The sequence below is a fragment of the Equus caballus genome, chromosome 15 (genome assembly GCF_041296265.1).
Source record: "Equus caballus isolate H_3958 breed thoroughbred chromosome 15, TB-T2T, whole genome shotgun sequence".
Lineage (NCBI taxonomy): Eukaryota > Metazoa > Chordata > Mammalia > Perissodactyla > Equidae > Equus > Equus caballus.
The window spans coordinates 67,631,508-67,650,603 of NC_091698.1; the positions used below are offsets into that span (position 1 = coordinate 67,631,508).

Sequence of the window (19,096 nt, forward strand, 5' to 3'; positions counted from 1 at the left end):
GTGGGCTGGATAACAGACAGCCCAGAGGAAGCTCCTAGAAAGAGGTGGAAAAGCCAGGCCCAGGCATCCCATCTTCCTATTCAGACAAGGAGCAGGAAGGAGGCCTCATTAAGGCCTTGACGGTGGCATAAGCACTTGAGGTACTTAGCATGAATTGCCTAAGGTTCATTGTGCAATCAAAGTAGCTTGCCACATCCTAAAATACTACAGAGGCCTTTGGAGCAAGGCTACTCTTCTCTAGTGGAGAGGAGAATTTGGGAGAATGAGAGAATTAAACACAGAGAAGCCAGGCTCCCATGATAAGGCGACGGAGAGAAATGCAGGCTCTTGTCCCTGGAGACAGCCTGAACTGGAGATTTCCAGGACGGAAAGCACGGGAGGTGAGGCCAGAGAGGGCTGCCCAGTGGTCAGTGCTTTCGTGCTTCCGGCCTGGGCATTCCTCTGCTCTGCTGCTGTATTTCCTTCTGGAGCTGCGGCCTGGAGCTCCAAGCAGGCTGCCTTCATAACTGAGTGTAAAATGTGCAACTACTGAGTACTGACTGTGTGTCTGGCCCTCCTACCAGAAGGAGAAAGAGCAGAGGTGGGAGGGGTGGGGCAGCTAAGCCACCAAACCAGTGGAGTGACCCAGGGCAATGGAATGACAAGTGCCAACTCTGAGTGTTCTGGGCACTCAGAAGGGGCCAGGTCAGCTGTGCTGGTGTGGTCAAAGAAGTCTTCCTGGGGGAGGTGGCATTTGAGCTGGGGCATGAAGGCATGGGGGCACTTGGCCTAGCAGAGAGGTGGAGAAGGGAGGCTGTACTGACCTGGAGGGCCAGGCTCCACCATGGCAGAACTCCCCAGGGTCACAAGAAGAGAGGGGAGAAGCAGAAGGAAGTGTGTGGTGTGAGTGATGGGGGTGGGGAGGCCTGGCCTGCACCAGCCCCCGTGGCTGCTTCCGCCATCGCCAGGAGCTCAGCTCAGAGGCTAGGCTGTCCACTCCCCTAGATCGTGGCCCAGCAGGCCTGGCCCACCTGCCCACCTGCCCACCTGGTCCTGGCCCAGCTCATTAAGCTGTTTACAACTTGCTGCCTGTCTCCCGAGCCCCATCTCTGGAGGCTGTCCCTGCTCCCTCCACTGGGGACTCCTCACAGTGCCTTCACATCAACAGATATCAATTACAGGGATCCCCACCTCCCTCTTTCCTTGGGGCCTGGGGCCTTGTTGGGGTGGTCATATGCCAGAGAACATGTCCTGAAAAATAGGGCCACTCCGCTCCGATGGACTTCATTACCAGTTAGGCAGGAAACCAGATGACATAGAACAGAGCCAGAGAATGAGGTCTCCAAGGGCTCCTGGCCGCCTGGCAGACAGCCCCTGGCAGGCCCAGCCTCCAGGGCGGGGCCTCTGACCTGCAGACAGGCCCACAGGTCTGGGGGCTGCAGAGCACCCCTTCTGCCTAGCGTCCGCATCCCTGGGCAGTTGTTTTACCAAACACGGTGCTCCGCAGACGGCCGCCTCGGCTGCAACAGGAGCCACATGGCACCATGCCCATCTGCTGCCCTGATCCTCTACCTCTAGCCCTGGCTGCCGGACCGGAGGTGCCCACACCCATCCCGGCCTCTCCTTGCCAGGGCCGGCCAGATGAGCACTGATGGCTACTAGCTTTTCCTTGAATTCCCATAGGCCTTGCTATCCCCTCAGCGTCGGGCCCCTCTCTGATCCCCTCGGTTCCTTCACTCTCTCTCCCTCCCTCGTGATTTTCCCACTTCTCCCAGCTTCCTCTCTGCCTACTTGACCTCCTCACTGCCTGTCTGTCTCGCTTTTCTTCCTCTTCCCTCCATCCCTCTCCACCCACCCCTCTCTGTGCTTTCTCCCACAGGCTCCAAATGGAAAACATCTGTTCCCTGGAGCTTTGCAACAGTCCCTTTTATTATTTTTTCTGAGGCATCCTGATCTAACCCTGCACCCAGAGCCCGTTCCAGTCTTCCTGCCAATGCCCAGCACCCCACCACACTGGGGGATGGACTCACTCTTCAGGGGCTATTTGCACACTCTCTGTGCAGGGAGGGCCTTGCCCTCGGCTGGTCCTGAGCTGAGGAGCAGGGTGAGGGAGGGCTCAGGGCCATGCCTAAGGCCTTTTAGGGGCCTCCCCAGGTGAGATGTGCTTCCTAGAGACCCTCAGTGAGACCTGAGAAAGGAGGGGAGCCAGCTGGGCTAAAAGGGCACAGGCCCCCCAGGGCAGGAGAGAAGTTAAGGTCATGCCCTAAACAGAATCCACCTTAGCTGGCTTTGAGTGCCAGAAGGGTCACCAAACTGCTTCCTAAAGGAAACAAGCATCCTGCCTGTGGAGCAGACCCTCCGGGCATATGGACACCCAGAACACAGGAGAAGGAAGGCTGGGGGAGGACGGGAGAGGAATGAGACACTGGGGGCCAGAAGGGAGAAAGACCAGGAGAGTAACAGGGAATCCAAAGGTCTAAACGGATTTTTAGGTTTGGTCTGAGACCCTCCACCCTGGGACCCTGAGAGGGGCCCAATTTGCCTCTGGCCACCAGGGGGTGGAGGCTCCGGGGCCTGGGCTCCCACTTCTTGTCCTGGAAGGAGTGCTCTCCTCACTATCTCAGGACACTGGGATGAGGGGATGCTGGACAGAGAGGAGCAAGGGAAGAGAGGACAGGGAAGAAGGCACAGAAGGCAGGAGGGAGAAGGGTGGGGAGTGGGGAAAAGAGGGGAACGGGAAGGAAGATGAGGAAAGGAATGAGGAGGAATGAGGGAAACAAAAGAATGAGGAGCGTGCAGGACCAAGGGTGAGACAGCTTCTCCCTCGACTATGATTTTATCATAAATATGACCTTTAGACACAGCTCTGGCTGCCCCACCCCACTCCCCAGTCTGCCCAGCCAACAGCTGGGGTGGCTCCCACTGAAGGGCCGCTGAATGAGCCAGGGCACCGGGTGAGACAGTGTCAGTCTGCCTCTTGGGAGCTGAGACTCAGGTCAACTGCCCCTGACCCATGAAAGCCCATGGCCCTTGGACCTCCAGGGCAGGGTGACTCTCCTGACATCCATCTCCCTCTCTCTAGCACACGGTTAGCTCCGAGACATGAGCTGCAGTGAGAGAGAAGGGTGGGCTGTCTCCTCTCCTGGAAAGCATCTCTTGACACTCAGGACCCTGGAGCATCTATGGGGCTGAGTGCCTCTCCCAACCTCACACAGACCCGCTGCCAAGAGGCAACATTCCCGAAACTCATCTCTCCAGCAGAAACCCTTGGTGAGGCTTCTCATATCAGACTGGAATGGGAAGGAAGTTTGGGGAGGGGAGGGGAGGAGGACAAGAGTTGGGAGAGGAAGGATACAACATTTCCCAACCTAAGAGTGGGTTCATGTTGGAAATTACTGCCATAACAGACTGGGATGCAATTTATCTTGAACCAAACCAGGGGGATTAGCTCATTCCAAAATGATAAAGGGGGATATTTTTCCTTCCTGCAAATTTGCCGCAGCTGGTGGAATCATTAGGTGGGATGGGTGGGTGGGGTTGCTGATGACAATACTCTTAGTCTGGGTCAAGTTGGGGGCAGGGGTAAGGGAGAAGTTATTGCTTGGTGATCTGCTGCTGGCAGCCCTTCACTCAATAACTAGGTACTCAGCACTTGTTTGCTGGTGGTGATGGTGGCCAGGAGGGGAGAGGGCTCACGGAGTACAGATTGCTCTATAATCCTCCCGTGCCCGGAATGAAGGACCTAGGACACCTTCTCACTTCCCTTTCTGGCTGTGGCAGCTATCCACCAGTCTAGCCCCACTTTCTTCTATAATGACAGATCCCCTGATTTTTAATAGGGCATTGGACACACAGAATCATGACATTTCCCAGAGTCCTTTGCAGTTAGGGGTGGTCACATGACTAAGTTCTAGCCAATGGATCCTGAGGAGGAGTGATGTGTGCAAATTCCAGGATATGTCCTTATAGGGAGGGGGTGTTCCCTTCTCCCACGCTTCCTAGTTATGCTTTGGAATGTGAACATGATGGAGACCCATCTTGGGTCACAGGGATGAGAGTGACACCCCAGGGAGAGCAGAGGCAACAAGATGGAAGGAACCTGGGTCCCTGGACCAGGAAAGCAGAAGTGTCACCCCAGTCCAGGCTGCTATCTCTGGAGTGTTACATGAGACGAATGAAGCGTGTACCTTGTAGAAGTCATTGCTATTCTCGATTGGTCACACACACCCAAACCTGTCTCCTAATGCCACATTGCCCAACCCTTAGCTGGCAGCACATTCAAAGCATTCGGATTCTGTTCTCAGAGTTCTCTGTGAGCGGAAAATCTAGGATAACGTCCAGAGAAGAAAGGGTGATGTGCAAATTACTGAAGGGTGTGTGTTTACACCACTATTCCCAAGTTGAATTACAGGCTTCAGGAAGGCCTTTAACTTTCCTTGGAGTTACCAGAACATACGAGCATCCCTAGCATAGGGTGGGATATCTGAGAAATGCAAGCACCTTGTGAAGCTCAAACACGTTTTCCTTTGCTGATGGTAGTAAACAAGGTATACCATTAAAACGAAAGGCCCCGGGAGCTCCAGAGCAGACCGCACACAAGTCTGGAATTTGATGCCCATGTTACTGACACAGTCCTTGAAGTTGGTTAAGGCCCCAGCGTGGGTGCAGCTTTCTAGCCCAGGCACACGTAGGGGCTGGGGCCCCAAGAGCCCCTCGGGAGCCAGTATGGCTCCACGCCTTGGAAGAAGACAGGGGAATCTTTGCCTAAGAGGAGGCCTTGTTTATTATTCCTCCGGATTTTTCAACATTCCTCTTCCTATTTAAGATGCAACAAGCTGACTGTGGAGCACAGCCCCCACACATCCTTAGCATCCTAAGAGACCCTGATATGCTAACTGGGGCAATGTGTGCATTATTAAAATGCTTCCATGTCTAGCCTTTCTGTGAATCCTGGTCCAATTTTTTTTTTCCCCAGATTCAGAACCTATGGTGGGGAGAGTGGGGGCGTACTGCATACTAATGTGCCCATATGTGAAATCCACTCAGCGGGAAACCTTAGATTCCCAGTTAAGCACCATCTAACTCTGACTTGCAAAATCTGCATGTCCCAGGAACTGATTATCTCCTTTCAGTCTCTTCTCTATCTCCCCTGGGGGGCTAACGGCAACACCCCCTCGGGAGAGAAGGCAGATAAGAGGGTCATCAGAAAAAGGTGAGGAGCTTCTCTGGGCAGTTCTCCATCACGGGGCATGCTGGCCTGGAGCATTTTTAGGATCCTACCCCTTCTATCGCCTTTCTCTCCCTTCTTCTCCTGCTGCCATTTTCTCTCATTCAAGCACATCATCCCATTGACTGCCCCTAATCCACCTCTCACACCACCATCATATTAAATTTTCAACTACCCCAGCAAGTCACTTCTTGGCTCTCCTTAGCCAAGCATTGAGGACACTCACTGTTGGTGGGGCCACGCTGCGTCTACCCCGACCACAACCACAGTGGACGGGACAGAGCTGAGCACCATTGACTGAGCACTTTCTATGCACCCCATACTGCACTAATGGCTTCACCCCCCTTACTCATGCTAGATCAGGATGGGCAGCAGTGAGCTGACCTTAGAACCCACCTCTAGGGGACTCTGAAGCTGCCTGCTCCCCAACATTAGCTCCCTCAAACTCCATGTGGCAATGGTGCCAATTACTATGAAGAGGGACTGTCACCTGAACAGCAACCTCAGTGTTACCAGCCTTCTGCCTTTCACGAACTCCCCCACCAGACCTCACTTTCCTGGGGGCCGCCATATCTCACCTCCCCTCTAACTAGTGCGTGAGCTCTCTGGGGTTTGAGTCCTAACTAGTTTTACTCAGGAGAAAATGAGCAAAAGAAGGAATGGGGCTTGTTGGTGAGACAGAGAAGACTATCCATCTGTATGGCCTTTCCTCAAATCCTCACATTTCTATTTGCTGCCAGAAAGCCTCTCGTAGGTGGTCAGGCGGGTGTTTTCCCTATTTGGCAGAGAAGGAAATCCACAGCCAGACAGATTAAGTGACTTTTTCCAGGCCTAGCAAAGAAGAAATAGCTTGAACTGGAGCTCTAGGTTCCTGATCCCCAAACCTTTCTGCAAGTACTGTAGCCCATGTGAGCCTTGTCAGGGGTCTCCACAACCCCACACCTCCAAACTCTCTTCTCCAGGGCAGGACACAGCTCTGAGTCACTGGGGCTGGGGACACTCACCAGCCTGAAGCCAGATCTGTTCCAGCGTGGTCCACAGCTGCATGGGGCCCTGCTTCAGGACTGAGCTAGGCATGGTCAGCTCCGACATGGCCTCCTCCAGCCGGGATGCTGCGATGGATGATGCCCGCCGGGAGCCTGCAGAGCAGAAGGCAGAGGCTGAGCAGCAGAGACGGAGTACCACACGCGGCAGGCCCCAGGAGCAGAGACTGAGCAGCCCCACGGGGAGAGACAGGGCATGCTGAGTCAGGACAGGGTGGCTCGGTCGGGCAGATGCAAAAAGGTTCACAGATCTACTAGGAAGGGCCCGCCTCATACCTTCACCCATGGCCGGGGAGAGGAGCTTATGGAGGGGCAATCAGGCAGCAAGCCCACTTCTGGGGGTCTATCACTAAGGAAGACAATCATAAATGTCAGCAAAGGTGCTGGTTCTGCCACTGCCTGTAACACCGAGAACAGAAATGACCCGAATATCCAACAATAGGGAGTGATTAACCATCAGTGAGGGTACAGTCACACAAGACTAAGCCGCCATTAAAATAACGATGCGCAAATATAAATATCAACGTGGAAAGATGTTCCCATTACACAGTTATGTGAAAAAGAGCAGGTTGAAAAGGAGGATGATCACATTTTTATAAAAAAGAAATATTGGTGTGGAAACAAGTCTGGAAACTCGTATATTAAGGTCTAGGTGGTGAAATTATGGATGATTTTTCTTTTCTTCCTTTTGCTATTTTGACTTTGTTTTCATAAGTGCATATTATTGTTTCTTCTTTATATAGAAATGTCCCCTTTGAGGTTGTGCTGTGAAGGATCCTTGGGCAGCAGCTCAGGTCAGACCCTGGGCCCTCTGGAGACCATCTCCCCATGGCAGTTCTGGGTGACGCGGTGCCTGTTCAGGACACACCGGCCGTTGACATTCACATGCAGGTGAAATGCAGCACTTTCTCTCTGAGGCCATAAAGGCTCCAACAATCTCAGGAGACCTTGGGGCAAACCGCAGATGATTTCCATTTATAAGACGAGTGCACACGGAGCCCTAATAATTTGTTCATGGTTCTTCCCTCTTTAGTTGTAAGTGCCCTCTGCTCTCCTTAACCAGGCCCTCCTGGGCGTCAGCAGCTCCACGTTCGGCCCAGTACTCCTCACAGGCACCTCTCCAGTCAGGTGCCAGGCTTGGCACTAGAAACTAACTCTGTCACTTGACAACGGAGGCATAGCTTGGTTCATGTCCACGGAAGTGGAAAAAGTGAGCAATGCCACTAAACTCAACACCCTCACACTTTCATTCCCGTGACTAATTCTTCTTGTGTCTCTGAGGAAGGGATTCTGCTGTCATCAGGTCCTCTTTGAATCAGTCAGCTCTGGGCTTAGAGTTGTAAATATAAGTGCAGCTCATGCCTTTCTATTAGACTGATCCACTAAGGACATTATAATGCCAACACTGGCCTGGGGCTTTAGCCTAAGGGGAAACAGTTTCTGGGCTCCACAGCCCATATTTCCACCCCAGGCTCCCCTCTCTCTTCATGCTTCACCCCCCAGCCCCCGCCCCCGGGTTCAAGAGCGGGGGTTCCTCCCTTGCCTACCCCAGCTGCCCACTTCCTACTCCTGGGCCAGCAGCCATCCCACCCCAGAGCCAAGATGGGCCCTGAAAGACGCCCGAGGGCAGCTCCTTAGCTCCTTAGTACAAGGCCCTTGGGCAGCAGCCAGCAAGGAGCAGGGTGGGTTTGGCCAGCCAGACTGGGCAGATGCCGCTCTCCCCATTCACGTTCAGGCTGGGAGAGTGAGCTGTGGAGCCACGTGGCCAGCTGCCCAGGGGCACGCTCTTACCAGAGTCTGCATCATGGGCGTCGGGCAGAGTCAGGTGCATGCCACTCTGCTTCTTCAGTGTGAGGCCCTCGCCGAGGCTGCCATCCTTTTCCAGGCCTCTGGAAGGCAAGGGAGGGCCAGGCCCTGGTGAGGCGTGGGGGCTGGCAGGGAGAACAAGGGAGCCTCATGGCCGGCAGGCTCTGGGGCTGAGAGTCCAGGCCAGAGAACAGAGCCAAAGCCGGGACCACTGGGAAGGATGGAGACAACCAGAAAGGCAGGACAGATAAGAGCTCAGGCTTGGGATTCTAGAACCTGGCTTGCCCTAGAGGCTAAACTGACATGTTACTCCCCATCACTCACACACATACACACACTGCCCATTGTGTGCCTGCGGGGGCATCAGTCTCCTCACTTTTCCCTAACGCTGACACATTTTGTTCCCAAAGCTACATGCTTGCTCATGCTGCTGCCACCAAGAATGTTCTCACTGTTCTTCTTGGCCCACCCAAATCCTCCAAACCCTCCATCCTTTAGAACCCAGCCGGAGTGCCCCTTATCTGTCTAGAAAGCCTCCTGAGACTCCCCTGCCCATCACGGCTCTTCCTGCTCTCTGTCAGCACAGATCCTGGCGCCACAGATGCTGCAAATTAGGAGCTCTCCCTTTCTGTCTACTCCCTCCTTGGAAGTGGGCGATGCTAGAAGCTCCCCAGGCCAGAGGGGTCTCTTCTAACTTTTGTTGCCCTCACAGCATCTAGCAGAGTGCCAGGCACAGAGCAGGCACTGTGGACTGGCTTCCAAGGAAAGCCAGGTCTTCACAGGCTACCAGAAGTGCCCCCAGTCCGCGCTCCAGGAAAGGAAGGTCCAGATGCCACACGATGCCTCAGGCACCCTACCTCAGGCTATCAGGGTGGCCTCAGAGGAGCCAGAGGGGGCCCCGGGGGTGGCAGACAGAGAAGCATGGTGATCCCAACCCCCCACTTCCCCAGGTCCCTGCAGCTCCCACACTGCTAGGGAGGTTCCTCTTTTCTCAGAGTGGGAGGTAGGGGGAGCCACCACTCAGAAAGGCAGCATAGCCTCTGTGCCCATGCTGGAGTGCACACAGCCCCCAGCCGCCCCTGCCTGCTACCCAGGATGCCTGTGGTCCTTGAACCTGCTGACCGGGGAAGCTTAGAGGAGGACGGAGGTGGACGGGGCAGGAGAGAAGGCAGGCCCAGTGTGGGGCCAGAGGCTTCTTCCCTTCAGAGGGGCGCTGAGATGATGGTGCCACAAAGAATGCCAGGACCTGGGGAATCCTTGCCATCCTAACGTAGGCTCTCACTGGCCTGAACTTGGGCCTGTGGATGCATAGTCATCTCTGTGGGCATTAGGGGAAACTGTCCTCAAAAACACAGTGTGCCCGGGCAGGGTGGGTCCTTTCCTCTCCCATGCTCTTCCTAGTCCCTGGAGGCAACCGAATGTGGTACCGAAGAGCCAGAGACAGTGGGTTAAAACCACAGGGCCACCCCTTCTCAGCTCTGTGACCTCAGTAATGCTATATAACCTTTCTAGGGCTTAGTTTTCTCATCTTGAAATGAGCATGGCAATTATGTGAAGTTCCTGAGCAGGAGAACGTCGATCTCATGAGGGAGGTCATTCTGGGGAGTACATGAGACAATATGGGCAGGTTCCCAGTACATGCTGGCCTGGAGCAGATGCACTGATACAGCTGCTTGTCCCAGCTTCCCTCTCAGCCCCTGAAGGGGCCTCTCCTAGGGCTCCAGAAACAGCCTCTCTTGGAGACCTCTTACCACTTGGTTCTAGGCCAACTTACAGCATTGCTCCTACCCTGAAGAACCTGACAGCCAGATGGGGAGAACAGACAGTCCAAGTTGAGCAATTAGCAAAGACCTAGATCAAGAAGGTTAGTGGAAGCATCAGAGGCTGACTGAAGGCCCCTGAAGGAGGGGCATCTGAGCAGGGCCTGCGGGGCAGTGTGGGCTGGCCCAGGCAGAGCAGAGGAAGGAGGGTGCCAGGGAGTATGGGGGGGGGGGTGGGGTGGGGGGGACTGCTGTACGGGGCAGATAGCCTAGACCTTCAGGGTGTGGATTCTGGCCTTGTTTCTCGGCACCAAACTAGATTTTACAAGCCCTAGTTTCTGCTTTATGGCTCCAGGTTCAGAAAGAATGCTCTCTATTCTTGGGAAAGCCAGGATCCAGCCCTCTGGTCCCAACAATTGGTGCGGGAGCTGTGGGGAGGTTTCCAGGAGAGGTGCCTAGGGGATTCCTATTGTGAGGAGCTCTGCTGGACCCTCAGATCAGAAATGAGTGTGCGGGCAGTGACTTGAAATGACCCCAAGGCCAACCCCACTGCCTGGCCCCTGCGAGAGCACTGGGCAGCCAGACAGTTCTGCTGCCTGGAGGGGAGGCACAGGCCAGGGCCGGGAGACAAGGCTGCAGTTCAGAGGGGACCCGCAAAGATCACCTGGATGAACAGCCAGCCAGCCAGCTAAGGGGCGGTCCCTGCCAGCTCTGGGGACAGCTCCTCTCTGTAGGGGGAGCCAGGTGTGCACCTGCCCGAGTGGCCACAGCCAGTGATCAGCAGAGCGAGGAGCGTCTGAATGCAGGTCCCTCTCACACCAGGGTCTGGCCCTCACCCTCACATCACCCAGCTGCCAGGCTCCCCATTCCCTTTCTGAAAAGTCCCTCACCCCAGAGCCGCCTTCTGGCAGCTTCCACCCACTGGTCCTGCTCTGCCTTGGAATCTCCCAGGCCCAAAGGCTGCAAAGAAAGGGCTGACCCTACCCTGCCCCGGGGCCTGTTCTGTAACTTTCACCATTTGAGCCATGCCTCTGGGAACCGGGAAGGCCTTCTGGGCTCCCAGAGTGCCTGTGAGAATGCGAAACATCCACCAGAGTGGGGGTCCTTGAGGCCCTGGGGAGATGACACAGCCAGCAACTCCAGAGAAGGGGCAGGGGTGGGGACCAGAGGACCAGGAAGAGGCAGTGCACCCACCCCGAATGAGGCCCTTTCCCGCTTTGGGCTGCACAGACTGAGTCCCGGCATCCCAGTGGGTTGGAGCAAAGACTTTCTGCAGATCCAGACTGGACAAGAGTGCCCTACTCTGCCCAGGAAGACCCCGGAGCCCAGGCTGGGGACTGCAGCAGGAGACAGGATGCACGGAGACAGTGGGTGAATGGGCAGAGTGGGGGCCCTTCAGGAACTCCGCTTCCTCCTCCCTTTCTAGCTTCCAAATAGAACCAGGAAAGAAGTGACAGGCTCCATGAGACCAGGTTCAAGCCCCAGCATTACCATTTACCAGGTATGTGGCTCTGGCAAATTATACAAGGCCTGAGTCTTGGTTTCGTCCCCTGGGGTGAGAATAAAATCTGATAGTGTATAAGATATAAGCAGCAAGCCCAGCATCTGGTCTAGATGCTCAGTAACGATTTCTCTTCCTTCTTACCCTCTGAACTTAAGTTTCTTAAACAGGTTCTTTATGTACTTCAAAGGATTGTCAAAAGCTTAAAATTAGACCAGGGATGTCAAAGACCACAGGGGCAGTAAGGGCCACACCCTCATTCAAACATCCTCACCATCCCCCACCCCACCAGGTATCATGGCCACTCAGCTGTGGGCTGTTGCCCTAGCAACCAGCCCCTGCCTATGCTGCCCTCCACCCTCTGGCAACCCCAGAAAGGACAAGGGCCACTCACCCCAGCTGGGAGAAGCTGTACAGGGTCTGCCACAGCCGCAGCATTTGTCTGCAGGTCACGAGGGCTTCCTCCGGGCCTTTTAGTACCTGCTCCAGCTTCACCTTGGTGAACATCAGGCTGCGGGGAGGGAGAGCGGCAGTCAGCATACCTCTGTGAGGGTCCCCTTTCCCCTGGTATTCCTCCCAGGCTGGGACCCCCAAGGGATTCTGCCCTCCATTCTGCCATACCGCTCAAGCACTTGTCCCCTGATCAGTGTGGTTACTAGTCTTGCTTTGTTTGCTCCTCCTGCCCACATCCTCAGCTCCACAGCATCCTCAGTGAACATGTGGTTATCACATGCGCTGCAGGCCCACGATGAGGCCTTGTGTAAGAGACAGACCCAGAAAGCAACTCTGAATCAAGGAATGAGGCTATGCAGGGAATGGGTGAAAAGGTCACTAAAGGGCAGAGTTTGGCTTCCCACCTTGCCAGCACATAATAGGTGTGCAGTTCACATCTCCTAAATTGAACTGCAGGCTTTGTTTCCTGACCCTGGATATGTGAGGATGGTCGTGTTTTACTTTATCAAAGGATTCTTCATTGAATTTCCTAAAATAGCCAGCTCCCCTTATATATTCAATAGGATTAGAGCAACAAAAAGTCCTATTCAGTCACCATTTAGGAACACAGTTACTGTGCAAAGGGAGAGAGCAGATTCAGAGTCTCTTTCAACCTGAAACAGGAAGTTCTCTGAGGTAAAAATGGTAAGAGGATGCGGTCCTGAGAGGGGCTGGCAGGAGAGGGAAAGGGCTGGTCCCACCGCAAGGCAGGACCACAGGAGAGGCCGAAGGCTCCCTCCCTCTGCCCTGGACACAGCAGAAACCATCAGAACAGCGGCTCACCAGAACCGGAGCAGGGGTCCTGGACACCCTGCTGTGCCAGGTGTCGGCCCTTCAGCTGTTGAGGTCTGGGGCCCTGGGGGAGGTTTTAGGTAGCTGGGGACACTTGGAGGGTTCAAGGCAGGAGTAAATACCAACGGGCATGGAAGTACTGCAAGCTTTTCTCCAGGGGTACTGCCAGCCACGCTGATGCACACCAGCTGCTGGGCAGCCTGTGGAGAACTTGGCTGAGCCACTGGGGCCCAAACAAGGCTGCAACTCTGGTTCTCACTGGGTGCTGAGCAGTGAGGCCCTTCTATTCCTGGCATCACTGTTGGGCAAACCCACATGCCTGTCAGGCCCTGAACCCGGTCGCTGCCTGGTGGTTCTGCCGGCCCATCTGAGGGTGGCACACACGTCCTCATGGGAGCTGAGTCCTGCATAGAGACAGGAGGCATCCTGGGGATCTGAGGCTGCAGCAGGGCAGATCCTGCACAGGAAGGGCAGCCTCCAGCTGGCAGCTTTCCCTCTGACCTTCTCCCTCCCTCAGGGCCCGGCCTCCCCGGCCTCCTAATGAGACCTGGGCCTCCAGCCTCATGACGGGTTTTGATGGCCCCACTCTGCTCCTTTCTTCTCACATCTTGTTTTTCTTAGATTGTGACTTGTTGGTAGAGAATGAAGATCACCGTGGAACTTGCCCTAGTTCTCTTTTCAGAGGAGGGGGTTTGGGTTCTGGGTAACTATTATTTTTCTTCCTCACTTTTCCTCAAAAATCCCATGTGACATTTTTACCCCTGCGCACAGCCCCCCACACCCCTCCCAAGCCTCTCCTTTCCATTTTCATCCATTTTCATCCCCAAGTCTGACTTTAAATCCCACCTTCCCCAGGAGGCCTTCCCAGACCCCCAGGATGCCCTGCACCCTTCTTGGAACTTCTACTAGTGAACAGCCCAGCGGCCTACAAGGTCCCAAGGGCAGAAACTGTGGTCCCCACAGTGTGGCTGCATGGGCCTGGGTAGCAACGTGGTCTCAGCACCCCGGAGGGCAGCTGCTGGGGAAACTGGTCCTGCCATCCCAACCCTCATCCCAATTCTCCTTTCCCAGATTCTTGAAGGGTCCAACACTCCACAAGCATTAGGAGCCTCTGCTTTAAGAATATGAAGTAGAAGACACAATTTCTGCCTTCAAGGTAACAATTAGCAACAAGCTAAAAATGACAAATTGCCCAGAAAATCAAGAGCATATTTTGGATCAGACTTAGTGCAAGAAAAGAACAGATAAAGGGTCCTGCTGGGGCTGGAGTTTGATGAAAAGGAGGGTGGGGTGGGATATGGTTGGGAGTTGGGGGAGAGAGGAGAAGTGTGGGGTGGGGGAACCAGTGCTGGAGCCGCAGGTGTTGGTGAGGTGTGAAAGGCCCTCCCTGGGGGGCAGGGAACACCCAGGCTCAGTCCATTCCAAGGGTGCCCCTCCCATCAGGCAGCCAGAGCAGCAGACCCCCCTGGGCAAGAGGGGCAGGGTGACTCCGGGCTGGGCCAGTTCCCGGGCCAGTTCCCAGGGCAGACCAGCCCTGCAGCATTCCCCAGGTACCCACTCTCCCCAGACACACTGTGCCTGCTCTTCAGCACACCTCTGCGCCTGGCCCCTGCCCCATCCTGCTCCCTGCAACTCTGAGAGCCAGGATGGGTCCATAGCAGACCTGACCACACCACGTGCCTGGAAGAGAAGTGGCCGAAAGCTGAGCTGGTGGACATTGACTTCTCCCAACTCAGGCTGTTATCCTTGCGGCTGCTGACATTCCATTAGCATGAGTGACTCAGAGCGGAATTTCTCACCCTACCACATCCTTTCTGGGCTGGGGAAAGCGGTCCAACAGCCCCCCTCTGGTAGGATCCTTCACTCCCAGAGGCTGGGAGGCTCCAGATGAGCTCCTGAAGAGATTTCCTTGGTCTCGCAGTTCAGCACTGCGAGAGGGATCTTCCTCAACAAAGAACCCTGCCCTGACTATCCGTGACGTCAATCCAAATGCTTCTGTGTGGCTGCCTCTCCCCATGACCTTGAGCACCTGTGCGTTGCTCACATGGGTATTAGCAGCCCCCTGAACTGCAGGATGAGCTCCTGGACTCATCTATGCTCTCTGTTATGTTGTCGCTCCTCCTGGGACTTGCACTTCCCCGTCTGACATCCAGCCCACTAGGAACCAGATGTCACCCTCTGACTTTCTGTGTGTCCCCACGGGGGCTGTACACACACCCCTTCTAGGACAGCCTTCACTGTGTGGGGTGGTGGTCGTCTGCATACCTGCTGGCGCACCTCTAATTCTTGGCTGCACTCTCTCCCCTCTCGCAACAGGGAGCAGCACCCTACTCGCTCTTCCGCTCCTCCAGGACAACGTGGCCCCAGCATGTGGAGCACTGGGCTCCCTCTCCATCCTGTCTGCTGGGAATGACACAAGGCTCCCTCTCTATCCTGTCTGCCAGGATGGGTGGCCCAGCTCTTTAAACAGTATGAGAGGCTGGCAGAGGCCTGGTGTGCCACTGTGGCTGGTGGGCGACACTTTTGGGCCCACATGATGGGCTGCAGCCTCATCAGAACGCTGTGCCTCCTGGGTGGGACCGTGGGGAGGCTGCTGGCAGTGGGGCTGGGGGATAGATGGGACAAGCCCAGGCTCCCCACCCGCTTTGACAGCCAGCCCCTGGCACACCTGTTTTCTACACTGAATGAACCTAAAACGTCATTTGAAGAAAGGATTCTGAGACTTTAAAAAAGCCCACTATTTTAATCTAGTGGCTCCAGCCCTCCTCTAAGAAGCTTCAGCACGACCACCCTTGCGCTTCTCTGAATGTTCAGGACAGTCTTTAGTCAGCACTTAATTACATTCTTTCTATCCAGCCATCCATCTATCCATCTATCTTTTTTGCCACATAGGCTTAATGAGTTTAATAAAGATAAACTCTAATCAAGCATTTTTAAATTCAGATGTTCTAGAAACAGTCTGCGGCCAGCCCTGCCTACAGACAGTAAAATCCCCATTTATCTTGTCCTGTGTCCTGCCATGCGTCCCCACCGGGATGGCAAGCGCCTGCAAGACAGGCTCTGCCTCCCTCCACGTCAGTGTCCTCCTCGCCTCTCCAGGGCCTGGTACAGAGCTGAGCACAGTGTCTGCTCAGTACTGTGAAAATGTGTGTTGTCACAACCATCGGCTACGTTCTGGGTCTCAAAATCCATGTTAAATCAGAGCCGATTTTGGACACCACCACTTCCCACTGCTGGGTCCTCGCTAGGAGGCAGGAGAGCAATCTGTTTACTTGATACCGCATAACTGCAGAGTGGGCTGGACTCCCGCAGCCAACAAGCAAAGTGCTGGCCAATTCCATTTTAAACTGTCCAGAAGCGAAGTTTCACAGGGTCTGGGACGGAGCAAGGAGTTCTGCACAGGACATGAGTGCATCTGACTCCTTGTGACTTGGGGTCTTCAGCCCAGAGGACGGTCGCCCAGGCAGAGCCAAAAGTACAACTGAGGAGTGTCTTTGAGACTAGAAGGCCTGGAATACCCAAACCCAGCAGCTCTCTAACACCCTGACAAAAGCCACTCTGGGAGAGGAATGGCCACATTGCTGTCCTCAGACCCTGCACTGGGATGTCACTCAGAGTGAACAGACACTGGAACAAGACTGAGAAACGAGCTAAAGTCCCAGCACTGTTGCCATCCGGTGGGGCATGTCGCAGGTTCCAGACCTGTGAAATAGCAGTGAAGTCTCCCACCCTGTCTGCCCAGGGACTCCCGGAGGACGAACTGCGATGAGCTATAAGCAGCAGCTGAGAAACACATGCTGCATTCAGTCCTGGAGCACAGGCCCGCCTGAGGCTCAGGGAAGGGACTCCTGCTTTGAAAGAGCAGGCCTGGCAGACCCCAAGAAGCAGTTTCCAAACCAGGTGCCTCTGAAGGCTCTCAGAAAGGCCCAGAGCTTCATGGCCTGTTTGGCAAGGCAGTCGGTCCCTCTTGTGGCTTCTGGGACCTAAGACAGGCATGAGAAAGGAAGACAATCAGAGGGGATGGACAGAGCCACAGCTGACTGGGTCCGGGCAAAGCAACCTTGGCTGTAAGCCCCTCTTGCAAGCGCTTTCCTGATTTTTAAAGCCATGGAAGCCCACGTGGAATAACACTGAGGTCTTTTACAGCCGAACACCCTTGCCACACTATCGCATCTGAGGGCTCTCTCTGGGGAAGGGGAAGGAGCCAGGGTCACGGTCAACGTGCCACGTGTTCCATTCCCACCACAGAGGTGAGGCTGCAGAGGCTTCAGGGAGGAGAGTCCTGGGTCCTGGACTCTCTGCAGCCCTGTCCAGTCAATGCAGCATGCATGCCCCGGTCTTAGCAGGGAGGCCTGTGCAGCACAAGCCCACTCTCCCGGAGCCCACACCCTCCCAGAGAATGCCACCAGAGCCTTGGTGGTCCACGCCGGCCACCCGACACCCAGGCGTGGTGCTCCCGTAGCCACTGTCCTCACCACACACCTCATCTACCACTGCGCACTGGTTAAGGCAGGGACCTGCCACCTCCCGCATCACCTGGCCAGCCCAGCACCCCAGGGGGCACAGACAGGCCCTCAGCCGACATGAACATAGCCACCCCTGCTGAACTGTGAACACCTCAGCCTTGCAGAGGCTATCTGTCTGTCTGTCTGCATCTGGGCCAGCCCCCGTCTTCTGGAGGAAGATAGATCAGCAAGGTGGGCGTCTCTGGGTATCACCACAGGCCATCATCTCTGCCAGTCTTCTGCATCACTCAGGCCAGGGGCTGATGGTGGAGGTTCCCAGGGGAATGCAGGGGTTGGCCTGGGATCCACCTCCTCTTCCTCCTTTTCTTCCAAGGGCTGGCATGGCCTGCACTCCTGGGGCAGGATCAGCTTGCTAGCTACTTGTCAAAAGGATTAAGACTTTTGAGGCAAAGTCTCATCTGAGGCAAACAGATCATTTCTTTCCACTGCTATAAAGAGGAAATATCTTAGGATGAACCTCCTCAGAACTGGGTGAGCATGAGTCTTTCAAAAAAAATTTTTTTAAAAAGAATTATTTTGTAAATAGGGAATATTTTTGTGACAATGGCTCTGGCAAAGCAAGCAGTGTCCTGGGGTCAGAGGTCACCTCATCCACACCCCCTTTGCAGAAGCCTCCAATCAGTCTCCCCTATTCCCCTCCCTGACTGCTCGCCCCAGGAGCCCAGTCTTGGTGGAGGCGGACGGAGGCAGAGCAGAGCTGGCTGCAGGCAAGGACATGGGCTGTGTCAGCAGCAAGCACAACGGGTACACATTTTTATTTTCATCTTCTGAATCCAGCTCCCTGTAAAATGACTCAGCATGTGCAATAAGCACTTCAACATGGTAACCGCCGTGTACCTGAGGGAGCTGCGTCTGGCCCCTGGCTTACTCCCCGTCACAGCCTTTGGCATCAGACGGTTCGAGTACACTTCTAGGCTCTGCCACTTCCTAGCAGTGCCTTCCCCTCTCTGAGCTCTACCTGCTGTCTGTAAAGCAAGGACAGTAATGGCACTGCCCAAAGAGCTGCTGGGAGGACTGAGGGCAATAGAGCCTGTGAAGGCAGCCCTGGCCCATGGCCACCCCGCAAGAAAGCTCAGTGTCATCCCCAGGTGGCTCCATCACTTCTATCTTCCCTACCAGATCCTACACTCGGGCAGGGACCACGTCTTTCTTACCCTTGTATCCCCAGTGCCTGACCTAACGTCACTCAACAGATCTTTGCTGAATAACAGAAGGAAGTTGAGTCACAAGGGCTCACTGAGGTCTGGAGAGCCACGGGCACTCCCAGGATCAGAGAACTCCACGGAAGTAAAGCTGCAGAGCGTCTCGCAGACTCTCCACTCTTCCTGGTCCCACCGGCCCCATCTGTGGGTTCACCAGGCCCTGGGTGGCTCTGCCCCATCCCTCTGGCTCCTGGCCATCACGGGAGCCCTCCATGGTGGGGGAGGGGGTCGCAGCAGGTGTGGCAAACACACAAAAGTGGATATTATCTCTTTAAAGGACAGTAATTAGTAATTCCAGCTGACGGCCGTGCCGGGCTGTTTTAATGAAGAGTTCTATTTTTACAGGAAACACATAATTGAGTGAAAAAGCAGGTTATTCTCTAAGTCAGGCGGCCATGCCTCTGGAAAGTCTAACTCCTCGGCCAGGAGGCCAGAGCCTGCACACAACACGGGGATCCACAGGAAGTGGGCCCTGTCCCTGGTCATCCCAGGTCCAACTCAGTGGTGAAAAGCAGGGTCCAAGTCTGACGACCTAAGTTCAAATCCCAGCTTCCCTTCTTCCAGCCATGTGACTCCAGGCAAGTTGCCTTAATGTCTCAGAGCCTCAGTTTCATATCTGTAAAATGGGAATGACGGTATCTGTATGCGCCAGTGATTGTTACATGAAAAGAATATAAATGAAGGCCTAGCTAGGGGCTGGCATTTGGCAAAGGGTTCATCCACGTTGGCCTCTGCCATCATTATTTACCTAGCCTCTACTATGTACAG

General features: G+C 54.9%; 1 protein-coding gene and 1 long non-coding RNA gene across 6 annotated transcripts in view; one reads left to right on the forward strand and one right to left on the reverse strand.

The window, feature by feature from the left end:
- The window catches only part of TTC7A (tetratricopeptide repeat domain 7A), a 121,370-nt gene that overhangs the window by 14,389 nt on the left and 87,885 nt on the right, over window positions 1–19,096 (reverse strand). For all 5 annotated transcript variants that reach the window (XM_023619128.2, XM_070235510.1, XM_023619129.2 and 2 more), the window contains 3 exons: window positions 11,711–11,827; window positions 8,041–8,138; window positions 6,211–6,345 (listed from right to left, as the gene is read on the reverse strand). In XM_023619128.2, coding sequence (XP_023474896.1) covers window positions 6,211–6,345; window positions 8,041–8,138; window positions 11,711–11,827 — 350 coding nt within the window. The remainder of the gene's footprint in view (window positions 1–6,210; window positions 6,346–8,040; window positions 8,139–11,710; window positions 11,828–19,096) is intronic.
- On the forward strand, window positions 3,062–17,590 carry LOC138917695 (uncharacterized). The gene is made up of 4 exons (XR_011426086.1): window positions 3,062–3,249; window positions 6,993–7,140; window positions 13,672–13,756; window positions 14,917–17,590. It is a non-coding gene; the product is annotated as an uncharacterized lncRNA (long non-coding RNA).